Raw genomic sequence first — 21,825 nt, forward strand, 5'->3', positions numbered from 1 at the left:
CCCAGAGTGGCTGAGGTAACCCAGTCAGATGGGCAGAATATAGGTAAAGGACCCCTGGACAGTTAAGTCCAGACATAGTCGACTATGGGGTGCGGCACTAATCTTACTTCAGACCAAGGGAGTGGCGTTTGTCCACAGACAGCTTTCCGGGTCATGTGGCCAGCAGGACTAAACCGCTTCTGGCGCAACAGGACACTGTGACAGAAACCAGAGCCGTTTACCTTCCCACCACAGCAGTACCTATTTATCAACTTGTACTGGTATGCTTTCGAACTGCTAGGTTGGCAGGAGCTGGGACACTGCAACTGGAGCTCACCCCGCCGCGTGTATTCGAACCGCCGCTACATAGCCAGAGGGCAATGCTGAGGTTGGGACTGTGTAGCTGCACTGGTGGAAACACTAGATATGCTCTGCTGGGGTGTCCATGCATTCAGTGCTCTGCTCTGCTCCATTCCAGTGCCAACATGGCAGCTCCACCTCACTATGCCAACCGCTATTCTCAGCAAGGCAATGAAAAGGCACATATTGACCAAGTTCAGTTCCCTAGTTTGAAGATGATGCAGCTTTAGGCCCAAACTGCCTTTGTTACCAAAACCACAAACTTTCATCATGGTCTGTACGACTAGAAAGAACCACCACCCAGAGGCTCCACTAGATAGGCAACTGTTGCTCAAGGCCTTCTTGGATGGAAAATTAAGGATGGTCATTTATCCTTGCGCACCGAAGGAAGACATGCTGTCAACACCAGGACCCTGCCTCAGTGTTCACATCTAATATATATATGAAGCACTTATTTAATGTCAGCATATTGGAGCGATGATGCCCTGCAAATCAGCCAGGATTCAAAGTATGATTCCTACCTTGTTCGCTGCTGTTGTCACCGCTGTGTGATGTATGTCCCCCACTGGAGGGTCCCGGTGTACCTCCTGAACGTGTTGACGCTGTGTCATCGTGATCTCTGTTCCAGGAAGGCTGTTGGGTGAGAATTAAGCAAATGACTAAAAACAAAACAAGCAATATTCTGCACATTACACAGAGGAAGAAAATACAAATATTGCAAGTTTCTTTTTTTAAAAAATTATTAAAGATTTCTTAGTTTACAAAAATACGTGCATTGTCTCTTTTTTCAGGTTGTGTTTTCTACAGATCATTTTCATTTGTTGTGAGGCATTAGTGTTGCATGCCATATACGGTTGGGAAGAAAAGAGAGGGAAAGAGGGAGAGGGTGGGGGTGGTGTGTGGGGTGGGGTGGGAATGCTTCTATTTTTCTACTTAGTGTATGTGTGGGGTTTTGTATCAGCATCACTTATGTGGGTTCTCTTTCTAGTCGCTTGTTATATTTCCTTGGTAGTGAGAGAGGTTGGGGGGGTGACCTAGGGTAGGTTGTCTTTGGTTGGCTGTAGTGAGATTTGTTTATGGGGGGGTCAGGTTAGTCATATTGATTCATATGCTGTTGGCAGATTCTTGTTGTATTGCTGGGCTATGTATGTGATAAAGGGGAACCATATCAGGGTGAAGACGTCTTCTTCTATTTGTCCCCATGTCAGTTTCAATTTATTAGTTAGTTTTTCTAGTAAGGCTGTTTCCCATACTATTTGATACCATTGGTCCATGTTTACTCCTGATAGGTCTCTCCAGTGTCTGGCTATGATGCTTCTGGCTGCTGAGAGTAGGTGGGTTGTGAGCTCTTTATAATGTGAGCAGGCAGTGTTATCTTGGAAGATGTTGAGTAGAGCCAGTTCTGGGGTGACTTCTAATACTTGTTTAGTTATTTTGCATTTTTCATGTATGACTGATGTCCAGAAAAGTTGGATTTTGGGACATTCCCATCACATGTGGAGGTATGTGCCTGGGGAGGTGCATCCTCTCCAGCATTTTGGTGAGACTCCTGAGCGTATCAGTGCTAGTTTCTGTGGCGTTAGGTACCATCTGTAAGTGAGTTTCAGGATGAGTTCTTTTCTTTTAACTGAGATGGATTTAAAGGGAGGTATAGACCATAGTGCAAAATATTGCAAGTTTCTGAAGAATAACAATAAATATTTTTAAAACAGAAAAAACACCATTTTTAGGCTTGTGAATCTGTCTGTTCCCTGAACCCAAGCGTGCACGCACACTCTCTCTCTCTCTATATATATATATAATATGGCAAAATATACTGTTATTTTATAGTAAAGCATGCTTTGCAACCTTAGAAAACAGCAAATTTCATAGGGTTGTGGGAAAGACTAGTATTAGTTTTTACAGGACCCTTCCCCCCCCCAAAAAAAACCACCCTAACAATCTGCTACTCTTAGGAAATGGGGAGTGGTCTACAACAGTGCAATTTACATAAGCCTCCAACCGCATACAAAAGACAAACATGGGAACGTTTAAATACATCACTCATAATTAGGCCTAAGATCCCTAATAGTCAATATGTGTCAGCTGTTTGCCACATGGTATATGGGCAAATGGACCCAGCATCAAGACAAAAAGGGGGGAGGAATCAGAGCAACAATGGCTTCATATGAACAGTGTACACTCAGCCCCATGCAGAGCACTCTTGTACTATTCAGCAGAAAACAGATGTTGCTTCTTATCACTGGGTGCATTTGAAAATAACATTCAGATAGGAAAAATTGGCTGTAAATTAAATTTTTAAGGAAAACAATCATGGCACAATCCTTCCATGTCTCCCTTTATCAACAGAAATGATTTTAATTAGCTTTTAGTAGTAAGCTTTTAAAAACATCTCAGTGACTCACTGGTCATCCTACACAATTTGTGTGTGGTGTGCGTGTGTGCAACATAATAGCACGTTCTTTACTGTTTTGCAGTATTGCCGACAGAGAATTAATACAATATCAACTGAGACAAATCAAAGCACATCATCTTAATAATATTATTTTTTTAAAAAAAAACAACACATTTGTATATTCTTTCATTTAAAAAAATCAAAGTGGTTCACGACAATTAAAATACAATAAGAGCACATTGCAGATTAAAACAGGTCACCAGCTGACTATTACCAAAAATATTTTTCTTAATTGTCTGCATAAGCCTGATGGCAAAGAAAATTCTTCAGCAAAGGTCTGAAAATTCAGATCAAAAGCGCCTGCTGATATGAATTAATGCACCATTAATTAAAGTGTTATATTTCAGAATATGCTAGATCTGATGAAGTCCAACAGAATCTTAAGAGTCAAACTAGATGGGACAAGGCATTCACTCGTGTTTATTTTCAAGGTCAGAGTATATATATTTAATACCATGATAGGTACCCAGGTAAGGAAGCTGAATCCTCTCCTGGTCTCTGAATACTACAACACTGTGGCCATTTTTATCCCAGTCCAGCTCTGAAATCGAAAGCGAACAAGGTAAGGAAAAAAGTGCTTTGAGTTCAGCATGGGAAATAAGGTTGAGGGCACAACCCCCTTTCCTTGTGATACATACACACACAGAGCTATTTTTCTAGGAAAAGAGGTGCAGGAGCTCACCATGAACTTCTCCCATGTTCACCTGAGAGTGGCAATGATGGCCCACCTGAGAGATGCCACTGCAGAGCTCCAGTGAACTGCAGCTGAAAAAAGCCCTGTCTACACACACACGTGTGTGTGTGTGTGTGAGAGAGAGAGAGAGAGAGAGAGAGAGAGAGAGAGAATTGTAGAGTTGGAAGGGACCCCAAGAGTCTAACCCAGGCACAGGCAAACTCGGCTCTCCAGATGTTTTGGGACTACAACTCCCATCATCCCTAGCTAACAGGACCAGTGGTCAGGGATGATGGGAGTTGTAGTCCTAAAACATCTAGAGAACCGAGTTTGCCTATGCCAGGAATATGCAGGTGGCCTATATGGGGATTGTGTGTGTGTTATATATGCTGAGCTGGTTAGAGCACAGTGCTCAAAACACCAATGTTGTGGGTTCAATCCCCATATGGGCCACTTGCACTTGAACTAGATAGCCCTTGGGGTCCCTTCCAACTATACAATTCTATGCATGTGTTCTGTTTCCATTTTAGATATAAATGGAACAAACAAAAGCAAAAATGACTGCCTCCCATCACATCAAGTGTGGCTGCCCTCCAACCATGACTCTTTAATAATGAAATTCGCACACTCATAATATAAAATGACGATTAGGTTTAAGAGTAAAAAACTAAAACAAAAACACTATTCAGCTATTCTAACAGATTTTTTTTTTAAGAAAAAAAACATGTCAAGTGTTCTACGCTACTGATTACAACACCACTATATTAAAGCAATTAAAGCACCACAAGGCATGGGAAAATGCCACGTTATATTTTAATGCCACTATTGCGCAGACTCCGGGAAACAAAATGTGCTAATTGATCCTGTGATTCAAAGATTGATGTGTGAACTGTGAAAAGAAATGCTCTTCTACAAATACACGTTTCTGCAGCATACCAGAAGAATGCTGTAAGAGGTAATCTGGAACACACGCTCAGAATGCAAACAGTTAATGCATAAATTTTCAGTTTGTACAACTGCAGCTTTAAAAGGGGGACTTGTTTATTCAGAGCTCTGCAGAAAGAATGGTACAGCACCCAGGGGACAGACAATGCCAGGCACAAAGCCCTGGTGCCTCAACATGTAAAAGGATGTTTTTCTATGTGCTACAAATCCCACTTGAAAATATAATTAGAAAGAGAAAATGGCAAACTATTGCATTAACTGTAATTGAAGAAAAGACTAGCAAGGCATGTGGGAGGTTGAAAAAGCCCATGGGAGTTCCAGGATGCATCAGATCCTCAGAGTTACATCTCCAGGGTGCATTCATGCTATTTATGTTGCTCCTGACTACTATTGTTGACTAGTGATCTGACTTGTAATTAATAGAAAAGCCACAGATAACAAGGTAAAATATTGAACCATCACCATAACCTCGGCAGAAATGTTCATTAATCTGATTAGAAGATGACTCTGCTTAAAGGAAAGGGTGGCTGAGAGCTACAGAATTATATGCCCTGCTATAAGCAGTGGGCAGACTGTCCTCCTTTATGTGACAACAGACCTGAAATATTCACTATCTTTTAATGAGCTCTACTGATTTATTCAGCCCCATTCGGTTTACTCCCCCACTTTTCTACTGTGCGGGATGTAGATTAATTCAATGCTTAATTGTTTAGTAAATTCAATTTTCCACATTCTATTCTGCATAGCTTTAGCTGTGGTTCTTAAATCTTCAGCAGTGAGCCTTGAGCCCACTGCTTCTGATCTGTGCCTACCTTTTTTCAATCACCATTTTTCTTCCTCCACCACTTAATTCACCATGAAAAGATTTTCCTTGCTGGAAATTCTGATTCCGCTATGATCTGTGAGGCATTCCGATTCATTGCATTTCCATTGTGTTGGGTCTTAGATGCTGGGCTCTTCTTTTCTCACAGCTATTGCCACATTATACAGTCGCTCATGCAAGAAATGTTGGATTCCACCTCAGTTTATCAAAATTTTGTGCATCTCTTATGTTTACATTTCCGTATTCAGAGGCCATAGTTAATATCAATGCCTACTGAACTGATATTTTTATAACCTGTTGAGAATTAATAGACTTCTAAAAGTTAGGAGTGTTAACATTGGTGCTGCTTTTTAAAAAAGGAAGAGTACCTATTTTTAACAGTGCTTCTCAAGAGATCACTAAACTAAACTAGGAACTTTCTCTCAGATTTGTAGCTGGTTGTTATTTCTTAGAATCAAGTAACATTGGTGAATAAGAGCAGATTCCTCATTACTGTGTTTCAGCACAGATACCCTATACCTAATATACAAATGTTTGCAAAGATACTTTTATTTATTTTGAAATGGAATATTAAAAGATAGCTCTCCCCCCCCCCCTTACTGGTAAATATACCTTACAATATATTTGAAAATGGAGGACAAGAAGCCATTGGAAATTACCCTATTACCTGGGTCCTCCCTTCCATACATTTTCAAGCCAATGGTTCCTTATACTTTCATGCAAAATATAAGAATCAGGTTTCACTTCCTTTCTCTTTAAAAGATATGAAAATTTTCAGTTCAACAAGCTAGTAATTTGGAGAAATGTGTCCTGGTTTTTGTTTTGTTTTTTAAACTCATATGCTATAAAAACTTGTCCTAAAAAACAGCCCTAAAAATTTCCAATAGCACAATATTCAAAATATATTTTACAAATTCCAAACAAGTTTCTGGCATGACATTGCCCAAATGAACAGGAACTGCCAGCTTCTTTCACCTGATTTGATCAACCAGACCTGACACAAGTCAAATAATGTAATGTCTGTGCCTTAGTTTCCTTACGTGTCCTATATTATTCCACAGCAGGTCTGTGGGTGCCAACTTCCTGAACATATATCTCTCCATAGGTGCCAACAGTGCACTCTTGTGCTAATGTAGATACAGACATTTTGTGTTTAGAGAACAGACAAGCCCATGCAACTCCCTAATAAAAAGTTATCACACACAATACATCGGATATGGAGAGCTGCACTCATGAAGCAGATCCTGCGAAGACTCAAAGGACTTTTAAGAGAACACATTTCTGTCCCTAGCCTCGAAATGCCCCATCACAGACCATTTCTGCACCACATAATGGCTTAATGTGCTCTTACTATGTCACATCTGACCATCATGATTGTTCCCAACACACACTGCTGCACTAATGCAACATCCAGGATTTGTTCACAACACTGGCATAGCAACAGCTTCCATTATTGGCCTATACATTGTTATGAATGTTTAAGAATGATTCTACCCCCCCCCCTCTGTTGAGTCTATCTGTAGAGCTACTAAATACAAAAATGAAATTAAAAAATCCTACTGTTTCGTAGTTTCACATTATAGTGACACTGCCCCCACTCCACCTACCCCCCATCCCTGTGTAAAACTGTATCAAAGAGGCCTCTTAAAGGTAAAGGTAAAGGTACCCCTGCCCGTACGGGCCAGTCTTGACAGACTCTGGGGTTGTGCGCCCATCTCACTTAAGAGGCCAGGGGCCAGCGCTGTCCGGAGACACTTCCGGGTCACATGGCCAGTGTGACATCGCTGCTCTGGCGAGCCAGAGCTGCACACGGAAACGCCGTTTACCTTCCCGCTGGTAAGCGGTCCCTATTTATCTACTTGCACCCGGAGGTGCTTTCGAACTGCTAGGTTGGCAGGCGCTGGGACCGAGCAGCGGGAGCGCACCCCGCAGCAGGGATTCGAACCGCCGACCTTTCGATCAGCAAGTCCTAGGCGCTGAGGCTTTAACCCACAGCACCACCTGTGTCCCTACCCCCCATCCCTGTGTAAAACTGTATCAAAGAGGCCTCTTAGTTAGCATCAAATGCTAATATAATTTCATCATGTACAGTATTGCTATTTGGTAGAAAATACTAACTTTATCTTATTTTTGCAACTAGCTGTTCACAGGTATCATTTCTACTGCTCTTTCTACTGTGCAGCCACCCTGTAAAAGATATCAGTCATGGGGAGGGAGAGAGAAGGGTGGGGAGCGAAGGTTAAGAAAGTGGCTTGATTAAGCCATCTTGTGAATTCATGGTCAAGGCAAGATGTAATTTCTAATTGGTAGGCGAGTCTTTTTACCACTCTACTACACTCTTGTCAGTCAAGGATGGCATAATATATTGATGACTCTTTCAGTTGTCTTCTAACACAATATCACATGAAAAGGCAACTACTTGGACTAACAGTATCTATGTTTAGGGAAACAGAATCACAAACAGCATATGGAAAACCTTTGCAACTTAATGCCACAGACTATTACACCCATTCAAAGCATAGGAATTGTCCTCTACTGCAGTAAGAATGTAAAAATACTATTACTGCTACAGCACTAGAGAGTTTGTGTCAAATTATAATATATTACCTTTCAAAATCTGGAGACCTCACTAATAATGTCATCACATGTGGAGGAATTAGTATAGAATTTTCATTTGTATCAACCATTTGAAACAGATACTTGGTCAAATCTGCCAGCAGTTTACATCTCCTTGATAGATCAGCTAGGGCTAAACACACAGCTCACACAATAGTCTAGGAATATCTCTTTTGTTTCTGGCTCCTCACAGCCATAGGTCTCAAAAGTTCTGAACCACAAAAACAACAGCAAACAACCGATACGTGCCAACAAAACCGGCCAGGATGGCCATTTAAGAAGCTCCAAACAACCCCAAAATAGAGAACATAAAAATAAGGTCATTCAAAAATTATGTACAGCAGAAACTTGAAATGTCATGAACTTCTTTCCTTCTTGTGTAAAAGTCTCTCTCTATAAAATTGCAGTCACATAATGTTTATTATCGACACAACCAATTTTCAGCAATATAGAAGCACTGAGCAAACAAAACCCAGTGTGGAATGAAAGTAAGTGAGACTAAAATGAATGACAGCTCTCCAAATGAGATCCGCCTCAGAGGCACATCTGCAACTAAGTAAGAGTGTGACTGTTGCCACACAAAAAGAACAATTCAAAGATACAAGGCAAGACAAGGTCAGATGGACAACCAGAGTTGTGGCGGGTGGGGGTGTTTTTCAAGGGATCCCTCGCTTTCAACATGACACCTTCATGTCAGGAGCCCTAATTGTTACAGAAAGAAGTAAGGGCTTCTTTCTGTAACAATTTTACTACAATGCAGTATGGTACATCCACTCTCTCCTCACTTCACCCTTTCGTTAAGAAATGTGGCACCCATACTGTCCTAATGCTGTAGCAGTTTGGCAAGGAAATGCATATTGTTAATGTCAAAGGATAGCACCAACTTCTTGCCAGCTCACATTCAGGCTGACAGCTAAATGTGTGAAAGGGCTTGGATAAGGAGAAGTTGTCCCCCTCCCCTTCCTTTGTTGGGGGAGCAGTAAATCACTGAAGGAACAAAACTCCCATTCTTTTGTTAGACATATAGGAATACTGATATATGACACAGATGTGTTGCACTCATTTGAATTTTCGTAGGAATCCCACACCAAGCAAACAACTGTTTTAATCCTATCCCCTTTCCCAACAGAACACAGTGGAAAGAGAATACAATATGTAAGTGACAGCAGTGTAGGTAGAAATTCCACACTCCTTAGCACTAGTGGACTAAAAATCTGGCTGTTTCCTGCTGCAGGCAAACTACCCAGCCAGCCACTGGCTGAGCTGCAGAGATTTCATGGAATGTTCAAACAAAGCAGGAAGGGGGAAAGGACATTCATGGACTATCAATGTACCTGCCCTGAAAGGGGAATGCTCAGCATGCCTGGATGAAAACATCCCACAGGAGCAGGAGGGTCTGAACATTACTAGCAAGAAAGAAGGGATGTTAGGAAAGAAGCAAGGCTTTAAAGTTGAATAGATCCTAGAGTCGAGGAAGGTAATGGGGGGGGGGTGGGAAGAATCAGTTGGCAAGGCAATTAAGAAAATAGAAGTCAGATAGAAGATGGCATATGTATGGGGAACATGGGTAGAAAAGCATGGGAGCTATAACCACAGAAAGAGTGGTGGGTCAGAGAACAATTCAGAGGGTTGAATTTAACCAATTACAAAGAAATAACCAGCCGAATATTTGTCTAACAGGCATCAGGTGTATCTGATCTTTCATGATTTCCTGTTATTCCCAGACATACTTCTCTTACCATTAATTTTAATCTCCCTAAGTCTATATAGGATCACCAAGTTTTGCTATGTTGTATACATCATCTATTCCTTTCCCCAGATCTCCATTTGCAGCGGTGTCGTTGTACTTTTATTACAGTACTTGGTCCACCAACTATTCACTCTCTTTGAAATTTTGATACACTGAAGATTTTAAGGTTATTGTTATCTTTATTTATGCCAGTTCTACAATATCCTTTATAAGGTGTGGCAACCAGGGGTCCTAGTGCACTCACTTCATATATTAGTATAAAGGGGTCATAAAAGGAGGTATTTAAGATAAAACTGCACTATCATAAATACCTCCTTTTATGACCCCTTTCATTGCACCCACACACTGGGTGGACATTTTCCCCTCACTATCCACCATAAGCTCAATATTTATTTCCTGGCCTGCCACTGCCAGTTCAGATTCCTTTAACCTATATGTGAAGCTTGGGAGTCGGGGTTGTTTCATCCCAATCTTTATAACCTTACATTTGCTTACACCATATCACATTTGACATGTCAATGTTCATTTGCACACTTCGGACAGTTCCTTTTGAAGCATCTGACAACCCCTTTTTGTTTTTACCACTCTAAACAATTTGGTCTCATCAGCAAATGTGGCCATCTTACTATCCAGCATTAAACCCCAAATCATTTATGAACAAGCTTAAATCCACTGATCCCATTACAGGTTCTTGGGGCTGCACTTTTCAGTCCATAAACTCCAGTATTTCCTTAGTTTATCCTTTGTACAATTCATGGTGACCCTCCTGTGCTCATCTCTCCCCTTCCCTATTGTGCCTTGTGTTTTTTAGAATTTCGGTATCTACTTGTATCTTTGCAAAGCACTGAGGAGGTTGTAAACACTCAACAAATGATGATGATGCTCCCTTGCAATGGAGCTCTCCAGGAGAAGCTATTTTGTCATTCTGTCCCACATTCTCTAGGTGGATAGTTGCACACATAGGTTTCATGCAAACATTCTGCATTACTGTACCATTGTATTTGCAACATTAACTGGCACTGGCATTTTATAATGGCATTTTACATGGTATTTACCTTTGTAGCTACTTAAACCATTGTAACAGTCACAGGTGGCAGTCAATGTTTTAAGCAACTGGGTATTTTTATGAGCCCTGAGGCAAAGCCCCGCAATGAGGCTCAGAGGCAAGAAGGGTGAGAAGCAAGGGGGAATTCATGAGAAGGGAAATTAGCAGTGTTGCCTTATCCCCTTTGTTTCCCTAACTCATCTTTCATTTGCCAACCTCCTGTTCACTGTGTGCTGAAGAGTCAAGGACCACCTGGCTTCCACATGTGGAAAAGATGGATAGTAAATATAATTTTTAATATGCATATATTTTGTGTGAATGTATATAAATCCTCAGACATTAACTAATTCCATAAGAGGAAATTGTTTTTTCTATTAAAACTGCATTTGTGGCTTTAACACTTTGCCATAGGAAACACTACTAGAACTTCTGGCTGGCTTTCTCTTCTATATATGCATCAGAAATAAGATGCTAATACTGATTGAACATTTAGGCTGTGGTGCATATATGAATTTGTTAAGTGGCACAGGAAAATGTCCAAACACGAGCATGGATCCAAAGAACTACACAGCCATGCTGAATTCACAACTTTCAACCTGTATTTCTTCAACATAAGTGCCCAATGTCACATAGCAAGCTGCTTCTGAAACTGTGGAGACTTTCAAAAGCAGTTTGCAGTCTGTTGTGGGGGTCTGCTGTTCAAAGGGGGGAAAGTCAGTAACACCACCAAGGACATCCAAGATATTGGAGACACCTAAGTAGCTCTTAGGATGCTAGCCCAAAATTTTAATGGGGAGGTGTATACTCCAAATAGAATGCTCTCTTGAAGACAAAAAAAAGTACCTTCTTTGTAAAACATCAGCTTCTGTTAATATATATAGCTTTTTATTGCACATATAGATTTATTTACATAATACCCAATTTTATCCTGCAGATGATGGGCCATTCTCATGAGCATCTAAACAGCCTCTCCAAAAAGTGGCTGAGATCTTTCTTTTTGCGGGGGGGATCAGGATATCTTAACCTCCCAGAATCCATTGCTTAGCCTCTAGGGCCTACAGACAGAATCCTATGTGACAGTAAATGAACAAAAGTCTGCAATAATAATACTAAATGTTTCACCAACGAATTGACGAATGTGTGAATACTCTGAAATTTCCATTAAAGGTTTAATCCTTACATGCCAATTAAAACACGTAAGAGGTAATTGGTATACCAGAGGATATTACACCTATTACTGTAACACAGAAATCAGCCCTCTATCCTTTTGTACACAATAATAACCAGCTACAAAGCAGAAAACCAATCTCCAAGTTTAACTACAGAATAAAGTACTAGTTTTAAATTCATTAGTATAGCAGACTGTACATGAAACAGAAATTGTGTGCCTATGTTATGCTGAAATCTCCAACATACCGGTAATCATTATTTTATATCAAATTTGTATGAAGGACAGCAGTTTAATTTTCACAACATGCAAGAAGGATGACTACTGAAATTATACGTCTATAATTAAGTCACTGGAAAAAATCAAAAGAAAGACTGTTTTATACTTTAAAAGCGAAGTTATTTTTTTCAGTAAAGGTTTCTGGGTCAGAATTCCAGGCTGCAATTCTAACAATGGTTTTGGGAACATAAATTAGACTGAAGTCAATGCAGTCCAACCACCCCATAAATAGAACCCCTAACAAATTAAGCATACTTAGGCTTTATTTTCAGAAGTTCATGTGTGGTTAAATTTCAGTTATTCCAATGTGACATAAGCATATATATTTTTTCCATATTTGCCAATGTTATACCCATGGAAGCCCTTTCACATGTGTGCAGCTTACATTTGTGCATGCTAGGCCACAAATTCCATGTTGTGCATACAGGGCCAGCTAGATGAGACTTAAGCACAACTGGCAGGATTTTATACAAATAATTTTATTATTTGTACAACATTCTTGTTTTATACAAATAATAAAATTATTAATTATTATTATTATAATTCTGAAAATTATGTCCATATTATTCAATTTCCTGTCTCTCCAATTTGTCCCATTTTTACATATATGCTAAAATCAAGCACACTATTATACTGTATAGAGGCATAGGATGAATAGAAAAGACTTTTACTTTACTGTTTCCTAACGTCTAGTACTAACTGAATTTCTCGCTGACAATTACCAAAAAATAAATAAACTAGCCTAGCCCCTCCTCTTATGTAAACCTTTCCCTGATAACAAGCCAGTTTAGAAATCCAAAATACACAGACATTGTGAGCACCATCGACTTTGTGCTCTGCTACACCTCTGGTTGAGTAGTTTGTAGAGCCAAAGAAAAGAGAGTCACACTGCTTCAGGCTGCTGTTTTATTGCAGGCATGTTCTGCAACATGGTCTCGACATGAATGATGGATTTATTCTCTTTTAGTTTGTTCTGCAATACTTCCCCAATATTATACCACAGCAAAAACTGGACAACAATAAACCAGAACATTTGTGGTGTGAAAGGTTACAGGATTTCAGCAAGTTATGGGATGGGCACACTGACTGGAAAGGAAGCAGTGTTTTTGTAAGTACAGTGTTGAAAGTGTGGTAACGTGTGACATCCCCTCCCCCTCCAAACCGCATCATGAGCACAAATCATCATTATTCAGGACATCTGGAGAGGACCCCCAATTCAAGTACTGTCTGATCGGTGACTAACACATATGCAGCAAAGTTGGTAGAAGAATGTGATCCCTTTTAAAAGCCTGACACCTAGTCTATTTCATCACAGCCCCAAACAGGTGTTCCTTATTTCAAGCGTCAAAGCTCAAGAGTGTGGCTTATTAATGAAAAGTGAGGGGGAATGAAAAGACCTGGCAGGGGCAGCTCTCATCCAAGAAGAGAAACTGACCTTGCTTTTTGTACAATTAAAGTTGCCATCATTAGTAGCTTCAGGTTCAAAAGAACACACTGCTGTCCTATGAAACAGACCTTCTGCCTGACTTGGTTTTGGGGGGAAAATAAACATACTGTTCTGGTATCGTTAATACAGAAAGAGTCAAATACTGTTTTCTTAATATGATATTCAAATACGTTTTACTCAGAGTAGACCCACTGAAATTAATGAACATGACTAAGTTAGAGAACTTATTCTTTCCCCTATTTCTTCCTTTTTAAGCACACACACAGCATTTCAGGAGACTTAAATGAGAAAGACCAGCATGAGTCTTTTTATTGAAATAATAAGAGCAAGCCAACACAAGAAACACATCACCAGTATTAAGATTATGAAACCTATCCTAAAAGCTTTATGCCTCTCTGTGCATCATCTCTCTCTCCCTCTCTCGCACAATAAGAGTACAGCAAATGATTAATTAATTAAGTTGGACAACAAATTTTAAATTATAAAATCTGCTAAGGCATCTTAGTTTTGTTCTAGATTTGGGTCCCTAGAGTATGGGTATCATTAGCATCTGACCTAAAAACTGATAGCCTTTCCCATAAAGCTGCTGGTGACCATCACCAAAAATCTACCATAATACTGGTGTATACTGAAGAGGAATTGCAGTGACTTAACACCATCACTGCTTAGGCTGTGGTAAGCCACACTGATGCAAGTCACAGCTTAGCTTGTCTCTGAACTAGGTGTTTGCACTGATCCAAATAAAGCATTACGGCTCCTCACTTCTGGATAGAATCCCTAGAGCAGAAAAGCTCCCAGTGGAACAGAGTCATTAACATCTTGCCACCTCAGACTAGCACACAGTGGGAAGCCACCAATTGCACTGGAAAGTTACATTTTTCCATTTCCTTTACACAGTCAGCATAAGACTTCCTTTGTAATAAAACAAAAAACAAAACCCCGCAAATCTCCAAAACACACACACACAAACACCTTTGAATGCCCTCACCCACTTTTTAAAAACTTTTTTTTTACATCTGGTCAGTGATTTCCAAGTTTAAATGGAATGTGGAAAGCCTTGTCCAAGAGCATGTGTGATTTGCCTTTCTCTTTTTCTTGAAAGAAATAAAATCAAATGCCAAAGAAAAAAGCCAGCCTTCATTCCCACTCTGCAGCTGTGGTGTTTTAACACCCCACAACCACTTCAGTTCCATTGCTGGTCAGTAATACACTCACACTCTGTGTGTTCCATAGCACCTACATAAATCAGTAATATTTTTTTCCACTGGGTTCACAAGCAATGAACAAAGTCCTGCATGTGAAGGAACAAGGCGCTGGGCATGAATATAGCATGCCTGTGTGTTCTTTACGGGCAATCGTGCAAACTGTTTTACTGCTCACCTCTGGGAATAAGAGCATCCTCTTCATACTAGGTGTACAACCACTGAACAAAAATGTGTGCATATAAAAGATTGATAGTATAATTATCCTTAATCACTGCCACACCTGGCAACAGTTACCAGTTAATGGTCCACATTGGCAGCTGTCCATCAAAAGCACTATGCTGTAAAGAGTGGGATGTACTGCCACTATTATAAACACCAACTTCATTTCAAAACTGGACTTATTGTAATAGTGTGAGGGTGTTGTCGCCAATCACCAGCTCAGCTTTAGCTGTGCACCGTTTCAACGCAGTGTCACAGAATAGATGTTCCACAAAGGGTTGTCAAAATTGCACTGACCCTTTAACAGAAGAATCACAAAAATTTAGCAAATAAAGCTTCTCCCGTCAGGTAGACAGGAATGGGGAAAGTACCAACAAATGTATATACAGTATGTTAAAAGCACAAAGGGGTCAAAAAAAGGAAGCAACGCACACTAGGATTTTTCCAAGGACATTTACTCTAGCACTTCCCTAGGCCCCAATTTATGATGCTTATAAGATCAGATGCAGACACTAAGGGACCACAGTCCTTATATCCTGCACTCTCACCACCAGCTCAGCAATATTTTACATGGCTTGTGAAAGACCAAGAAGTATGCCCTATACACCGAAACAGAGTATTGGCAAATATAGAAAGCAAATGTATAAATAATTCATTAACACCACTCTCCCTTCATTACATGCCAAGCTCAAAAAGGGATAGACCAATTAGATTGCTGCCCTACTTCTACACCACTGTTATCACCGACACATGCCTATATTGGGGGGGGGGATGGACCTATCAGCAAAATATCATTCATTAATATATAGGATCAGGGTTGCTCATAAAATCATGGTTGAGAACATTTACTGATAGTGATCTCATGTTATATTCACTTAAGGGTGTGCCAACACTTACTACTGTAGTGCAGAAAGGAGGCTGCTTGTGGCTTTTAACCATTTACAAGAGAGAAAACAGCAGATGTTTAAAAACCTGGTTGTTCTGGATTTATAGAAGTCTCATGCTAATTCTCCACGTACAGAGATGAACAAAATTGCAGCTATGAATAGCCTGGAGTTATCTAATGTAGTAGCATCTCTAAGCCAGTCTAAACCTTGTCAGTGTCTGGATAAGAGACCACTTAAGAACACCATGTGCTGTTCATCACTTTGAATTCCTGACAATATATAGTGGGATGTGTGGTGGGTTTGGATTTGGGCAAGCCCAAGTCCAAATTTATCCTCGTCTGTTGAATAAATAGGCTATTTAGTCCGAGAGACAGGTAAGTTGAGAAAATTACAAGATCAAAATACTGTTCTAAACTTCTTGGAAGAAAGACGAGGTACAGAATATAAATTACAGCACAATCCTAGCCATGCACACTCATATATCCTATTAGGACTTACTTCCAGGTAAGAGGGTTAGGATTTAATACATGGATGTTTGCCTGAAAAGTATCAGTAAGCCATTTGTAATGTTACAGATGTTTTAACAAGTAAATGTCTAGATACATAAATAAAATCAGACTTAATTTTCATCATAAATATACTTTTAACAAGGTGCAACTTATGGAAAGTTTAGATTTCCACAGTGTCTTCTCACAGTGGCATTGTGGTTATAGGTCATAATAGAAGACGAAGAAGAATCAGGTACTTGCATATACTATGAAACTCACACTTTCTACCTCTGATGCAGGAAGTGCATGCAGAGGTTGAAATACTTATATGTCATTAGTAAGTGACATGCTACAGGTCACAGTTAATATATGTTGTACAGAAGTACAGTAGAAAATGTTGTTTATGTCATTGCATAACCTGCTCTTTGGAATTTTGTTCAAGTTATCCCAAGTCGTCTTTCCTATTTATTACAAGGATTAGGTAAGGATAGTACAGTATGATATGTTCTGGTCCCTGCTAGATACAGGTGCCTTCCTGTTTCAAGCCATAAGAGATATTTCTACCTGACTTGTATGTTGACCTACAGAAGCTTGAATACCCCTGAAAACAATTCTCACTGATCAAAATGGAACTTATTTGGATGATTGCCTCATGTCACAATCACAAGACAGAAGTACTATTTTGGGGGGACAGGAGGCAGGCAGGTGTGGAGGTCTCCCTGGTCCTGAATGGTGTAACTGTGCCCCTGAAGGACCAGGTGCGCAGTCTGGGAGTCATTCTGGACTCACAGCTGTCCATGAAGGCTCAGGTCAATTCTGTGTCCAGGGCAGCTGTTTATCAGCTCCATCTGGTACGCAGGCTGAGACCCTACCTACCCACAGACTGTCTCGCCAGAGTGGTGCATGCTCTAGTTCTCTCTCGTTTCAACTACTGCAATGCACTCTATGTGGGGCTACCTTTGAAGGTGACCCAGAAACTACAACTAATCCAGAATGCGGCTGCTAGACTGGTGACTGGGAGTGGCGGCTGAGACCACATAACACTGGTCCTGAAAAACCTACACTGGCTCCCAGTACATTTCCGAGCACAATTAAAAGTGTTGGTGCTGACCTTTAAAGCCCTAAACAGCCTCAGCCCAGTATACCTGAAGGAACTTCTCCACCCCCATTTTTCTGCCTGGACACCAAGGTCCAGTGCCGAGGGCCTTCTGGCAGTTCCCTCGCTGCGAAAAGCCAAGTTACAGGGGAACCAGGCAGAGGGCCTTCTTGGCAGTGGCACCCGCCCTGTGGAACGCCCTCCCACCAGATGTCAAAGAGAAGACATCTGAAGGCAGCCGTTTAGGGAAGCTTTTAATGTTTAATAGACTGCTGTATTTTAATATTCTGTTGGAAGCCACCCAGAGTGGCTGGGGAAACCCAACCAGATGGGTAGGGGTATAAATAATAATAATAACAACAACAACAACAACAACGGGCTGCTACAGTGTTCTCTATATGTAGCTGCCCCTGGCTGAAAACTGCAAGAAGAATACTGTATACCTCTTAATATGCCTCTTAACAGGGTAAGTGACCAAGAGCAGGATAGGCCACACTGCAATGTACTAACTGGTTTCAGTGAATGTTCTTGGCACAATTCAAGGTGTTGATTTTAACCTACAAAGCACAAAATGGCTTGAGTCCAATATGCATTTATAGAGACTCTCCTTCTCAGTGATACACCACAATCTCTGAAATGAGAAAATATATGGATGTTATCTTCTGTACAACAAGCTTGAATGAAAAGTCAATGTAGAAATATAGGCTCAGTGGCTTATTTCCCTACTTTGGAAAGCCTAGCCATCATGTAGAACCAATGTAAATTGTTTCTATTTAGACAAGCATCTTTCAATGGCAGATGTGTATGTTTTATTTCAGTTTTTTCATTAGATACTAAAAGTTGTGGTTTTTTTCAATTTCAGATTTTTCTGACAAATTAAAGAGAACAATGGCATGCACAAGGCAAACTTTCAAATCTAAGAGTCAACTGACAATGCACTAGGGGCCACATTCAGTGGAATATATAAATAATAATAATAATCAGTGAGAATGAGTTGCTTCCTTCTTCTGTTTCTGACTTCTGATTATTAGATTATTTCTTTATTTGTTGTATTTAGACACCGTCCTTTCTGCTAAAGCACCCAAGGTTGTATAGAGTTTAAAAGTACTTAACATTGTCAACTGGATCATCTCCATCTACAAGCTTCCTGACGCTCTCAAAGGACTCACAACAGGCGGTATAATAACAAACTGTAGGCAATGAACATATATCTTAGAAATATATAATTCTATAACCTAGTTACTGGCAATTGTTATGTCTAGTATTAAATACTATGTTAATTCTGAAAGTACTGAGTTAGCAAAACAGTTTTCACAAACTACTTAATACCTTGGTTTTTAATATTTGTACTTCGTGCCTCCCTTTAACTCAAGTGAAGGATTGCTATGATGTTAGTGAAATGCCTTTTTGTGGCACAAATGCAAGGACCTACATCCTGGACAACTTTCACTACAGTAAACTTTTTACAAAATTTCTTTTCCAGCACAATTTTATGACATATGTCTTCTGGACATTTCTGCTCGGACACTGTTTCTGATGGCCGAATCCGGCTATGTCCAGGATATTCTGGACATATGGCAACCCTACAGTATAGAGACACACCCACCCTGCAAAATGACACTGAAAACCAGGATAATATAGTATAGCATTCTATATTACCTTTTAAAGCAATGCACTACTAAATTACTTGAAATGCAACATAGCACAATTGGCTGTCCACTCACTCAACAAGATTTTCCCCCTCCTCCCCCTGCAGCCTCCCAACTCCTAATCTGCTTCAGAAGGTTTCCCAAAATTCCAGAGCAGATTTTGAGGGCTTGTGTGTGGTTGCAGGGTGGCAGGGGAAGGCAAGAGAAGCCCCATTATTCAAGTGTATGTCTGTTCTGGCAGACAGATGCAAGTAAATATCACCAAACAACCATAGCATACCCAATATATCTTGCTAATATCAAATGCAATATTCTAAAAACTAATAATTTGTAGCATTCATAAAATTGATCCATAGAACAGCTGGATACAAATATTTATGCTCAAAACCATACTAAAACATAGGTTAAAATGGTAAACCATACTATCAACTCTAAAATCCAAACTTAACACTTTCTGAAAAGTCTTTTAACATTTGGCTGAGCTAAGATACTCAGCTGCAGTCTTAACATGAAATGAAGCATTGAGGAGACTACTTTATGATGTCAAATCCATCCAGAAAAGTAAATTTATAGTGACTAAAGTGTATACTGATCTCTCAAATAGGGCTACATAGGCAACAATCCCGAAATCACCTTACTCAGAGTTTTTCTTGAGTAAGGCTGGAATCCTAAATCAACAAAATAGGAAATAATTCCACAGCAATTAATTAGACTTGCTTCCAAGTACATGTCACCGGGACTAGGATGAGCTGACCCATAACCCAGTTACAGCTGAAGTACTTTGACATAAGCCAATTGAGGATGTATTTGTAAAACCTTTACTTCAAATTCGATTCAAATAAGCCAGACTTACTTCCAAGTAATGAGTTTAGAATTAATATGTTGGGTTGCAAAGGTTACAAATTTAAAAATGGAATAGAAGGTGAAGCAAAAAAAAAAAAGGCATGTTAGCATATTTTACTGATTTACTTGTCTTTAATGAGACTTACTCAAGAGTAAGTCTGTTTCGAATTGGAGGCTTGTTTAGGATAATATGTAAAGCATGTAGATGAATAACATTCTGGATCTTGACTTCATAAACATATCTCTCCAAAACCAAAATAAATAAAATAACCTCCAAACAACCAACAAACAAGACTTGACATGTTGAGTCTGAAGAAGCTGATACAGATCTAACATGTCAAGAATTCACACACGACACACTAACAGATGCCAGACCCTAACTAGACATGATAGATCATAATGAGATTTTCCAGTGATCTCAACTAAATTAAGAAAAGAAGCCTGAATGCACTGCAAGAGCTTTAGTTTCACCTAAATTTTCTGCATTTATCTGCTTCCCTCTATAGAAAGGCACGCATTTCAAGCCTATGTATCAGCTCTAAATTAAGTAGCTGAAGTAGGAGAGGCACAAGAAGTTAAACAGGCTGGCATACCTTGGGAAACAAAAGGCATGCTATTACAGCCCTGAGTTACTTTCCTGGTTAATATTGTTTCATATGGAGCTTATTGAAAATAATTTAATTATTCTCAGTTATCACAATGAACTTCAGAGTACTGTATTATCTAATGCACAGAAAGAGAGTGTTAGAGGAGAGGAAGAGGGCAGGGGCAATTTTTTAAAAAATATGTCCAGTTTGACATACGGTACTTGAGATAATACAGGGACGCAGGTGGCGCTGTGGGTTAAAGCCTCAGCGCCTAGGACTTGCTGATCGAAAGGTCGGCGGTTCGAATCCCTGCGGCGGGGTGCGCTCCCGCTGCTCGGTCCCAGCGCCTGCCAACCTAGCAGTTCGAAAGCACCCTCGGGTGCAAGTAGATAAATAGGGACCGCTTACCAGCGGGAAGGTAAACGGCGTTTCCGTGTGCGGCTCTGGCTCGCCAGAGCAGCGATGTCACGCTGGCCACGTGACCCGGAAGTGTCTGCGGACAGCGCTGGCCCCTGGCCTCTAGAGTGAGATGGGCGCACAACCCCAGAGTCTGTCAAGACTGGCCCGTACGGGCAGGGGTGCCTTTACCTTTTACTTGAGATAATAATAAAAAGAGATACTCCCTTGGTATTACTGCAAAGCACAGAATTGTCTGGCTTTCTTTCATTTTGTACATATATAAGTAATGAGAAAAAGTGAAAAAGAGGCAGGTATTAGTTTTATTCAGCTGATACAGAATGGCTATACTGTAGCTATCTAGAAGAAAATATATTCAAATGAATAAATACAAGCCTTTAAACTGTTACTGGGCTAATCAACACAAATCCGTATGGTATTTTTACAGATTTATTTTGATTTATTTTCTTTTTAAAGCAAGTATCATTCCATATCACTAAAAAAAAAAGTTTGAGTCTGGAACCCTAGAACCAGACACTCAAGACACACAAGTCTGCCCACTTTTTGTGGCGAGGGAAGTGTTTTAACCTCTTTTTAATATTGTCTTTTAATGTTGTAACCCACCCTGGGAACTTAGGGGGAGGGCGGATAATAAATAAATAAATAAGGCAGATAAGAACACATAATCAAAGCGTTAAACACACAGCTATAAAAATTTTAAAATACATGAAATTTTATTTTAACTGCTTTCACTAGTTATTTCAATAACGCATATGAGCATATGCATTCACACAAAAAGGGCATGTGTGAAGTGATATTTGGCTGAACTTTGCACACACACACACACACACACACACACACACACACAGGGTACGTGCTTGCTATCCCTAAACGCGTTCATTTGGAGGGGAGGAA

At 40.1% G+C, this 21,825-nt stretch overlaps 1 protein-coding gene across 4 annotated transcripts in view; it reads right to left on the reverse strand.

Moving 5' to 3' along the window:
- Positions 1-21,825, reverse strand: part of MEIS1 (Meis homeobox 1) — a 160,950-nt gene that overhangs the window by 119,626 nt on the left and 19,499 nt on the right. For all 4 annotated transcript variants that reach the window (XM_081906387.1, XM_081906385.1, XM_081906388.1 and 1 more), the window contains one exon: positions 861-972. In XM_081906387.1, coding sequence (XP_081762513.1) covers positions 861-972 — 112 coding nt within the window. The remainder of the gene's footprint in view (positions 1-860; positions 973-21,825) is intronic.

Source organism: Podarcis melisellensis, assembly GCF_964234715.1.
Source record: "Podarcis melisellensis genome assembly, chromosome: 3".
Classification (NCBI taxonomy): Eukaryota; Metazoa; Chordata; class Lepidosauria; order Squamata; family Lacertidae; genus Podarcis; species Podarcis melisellensis.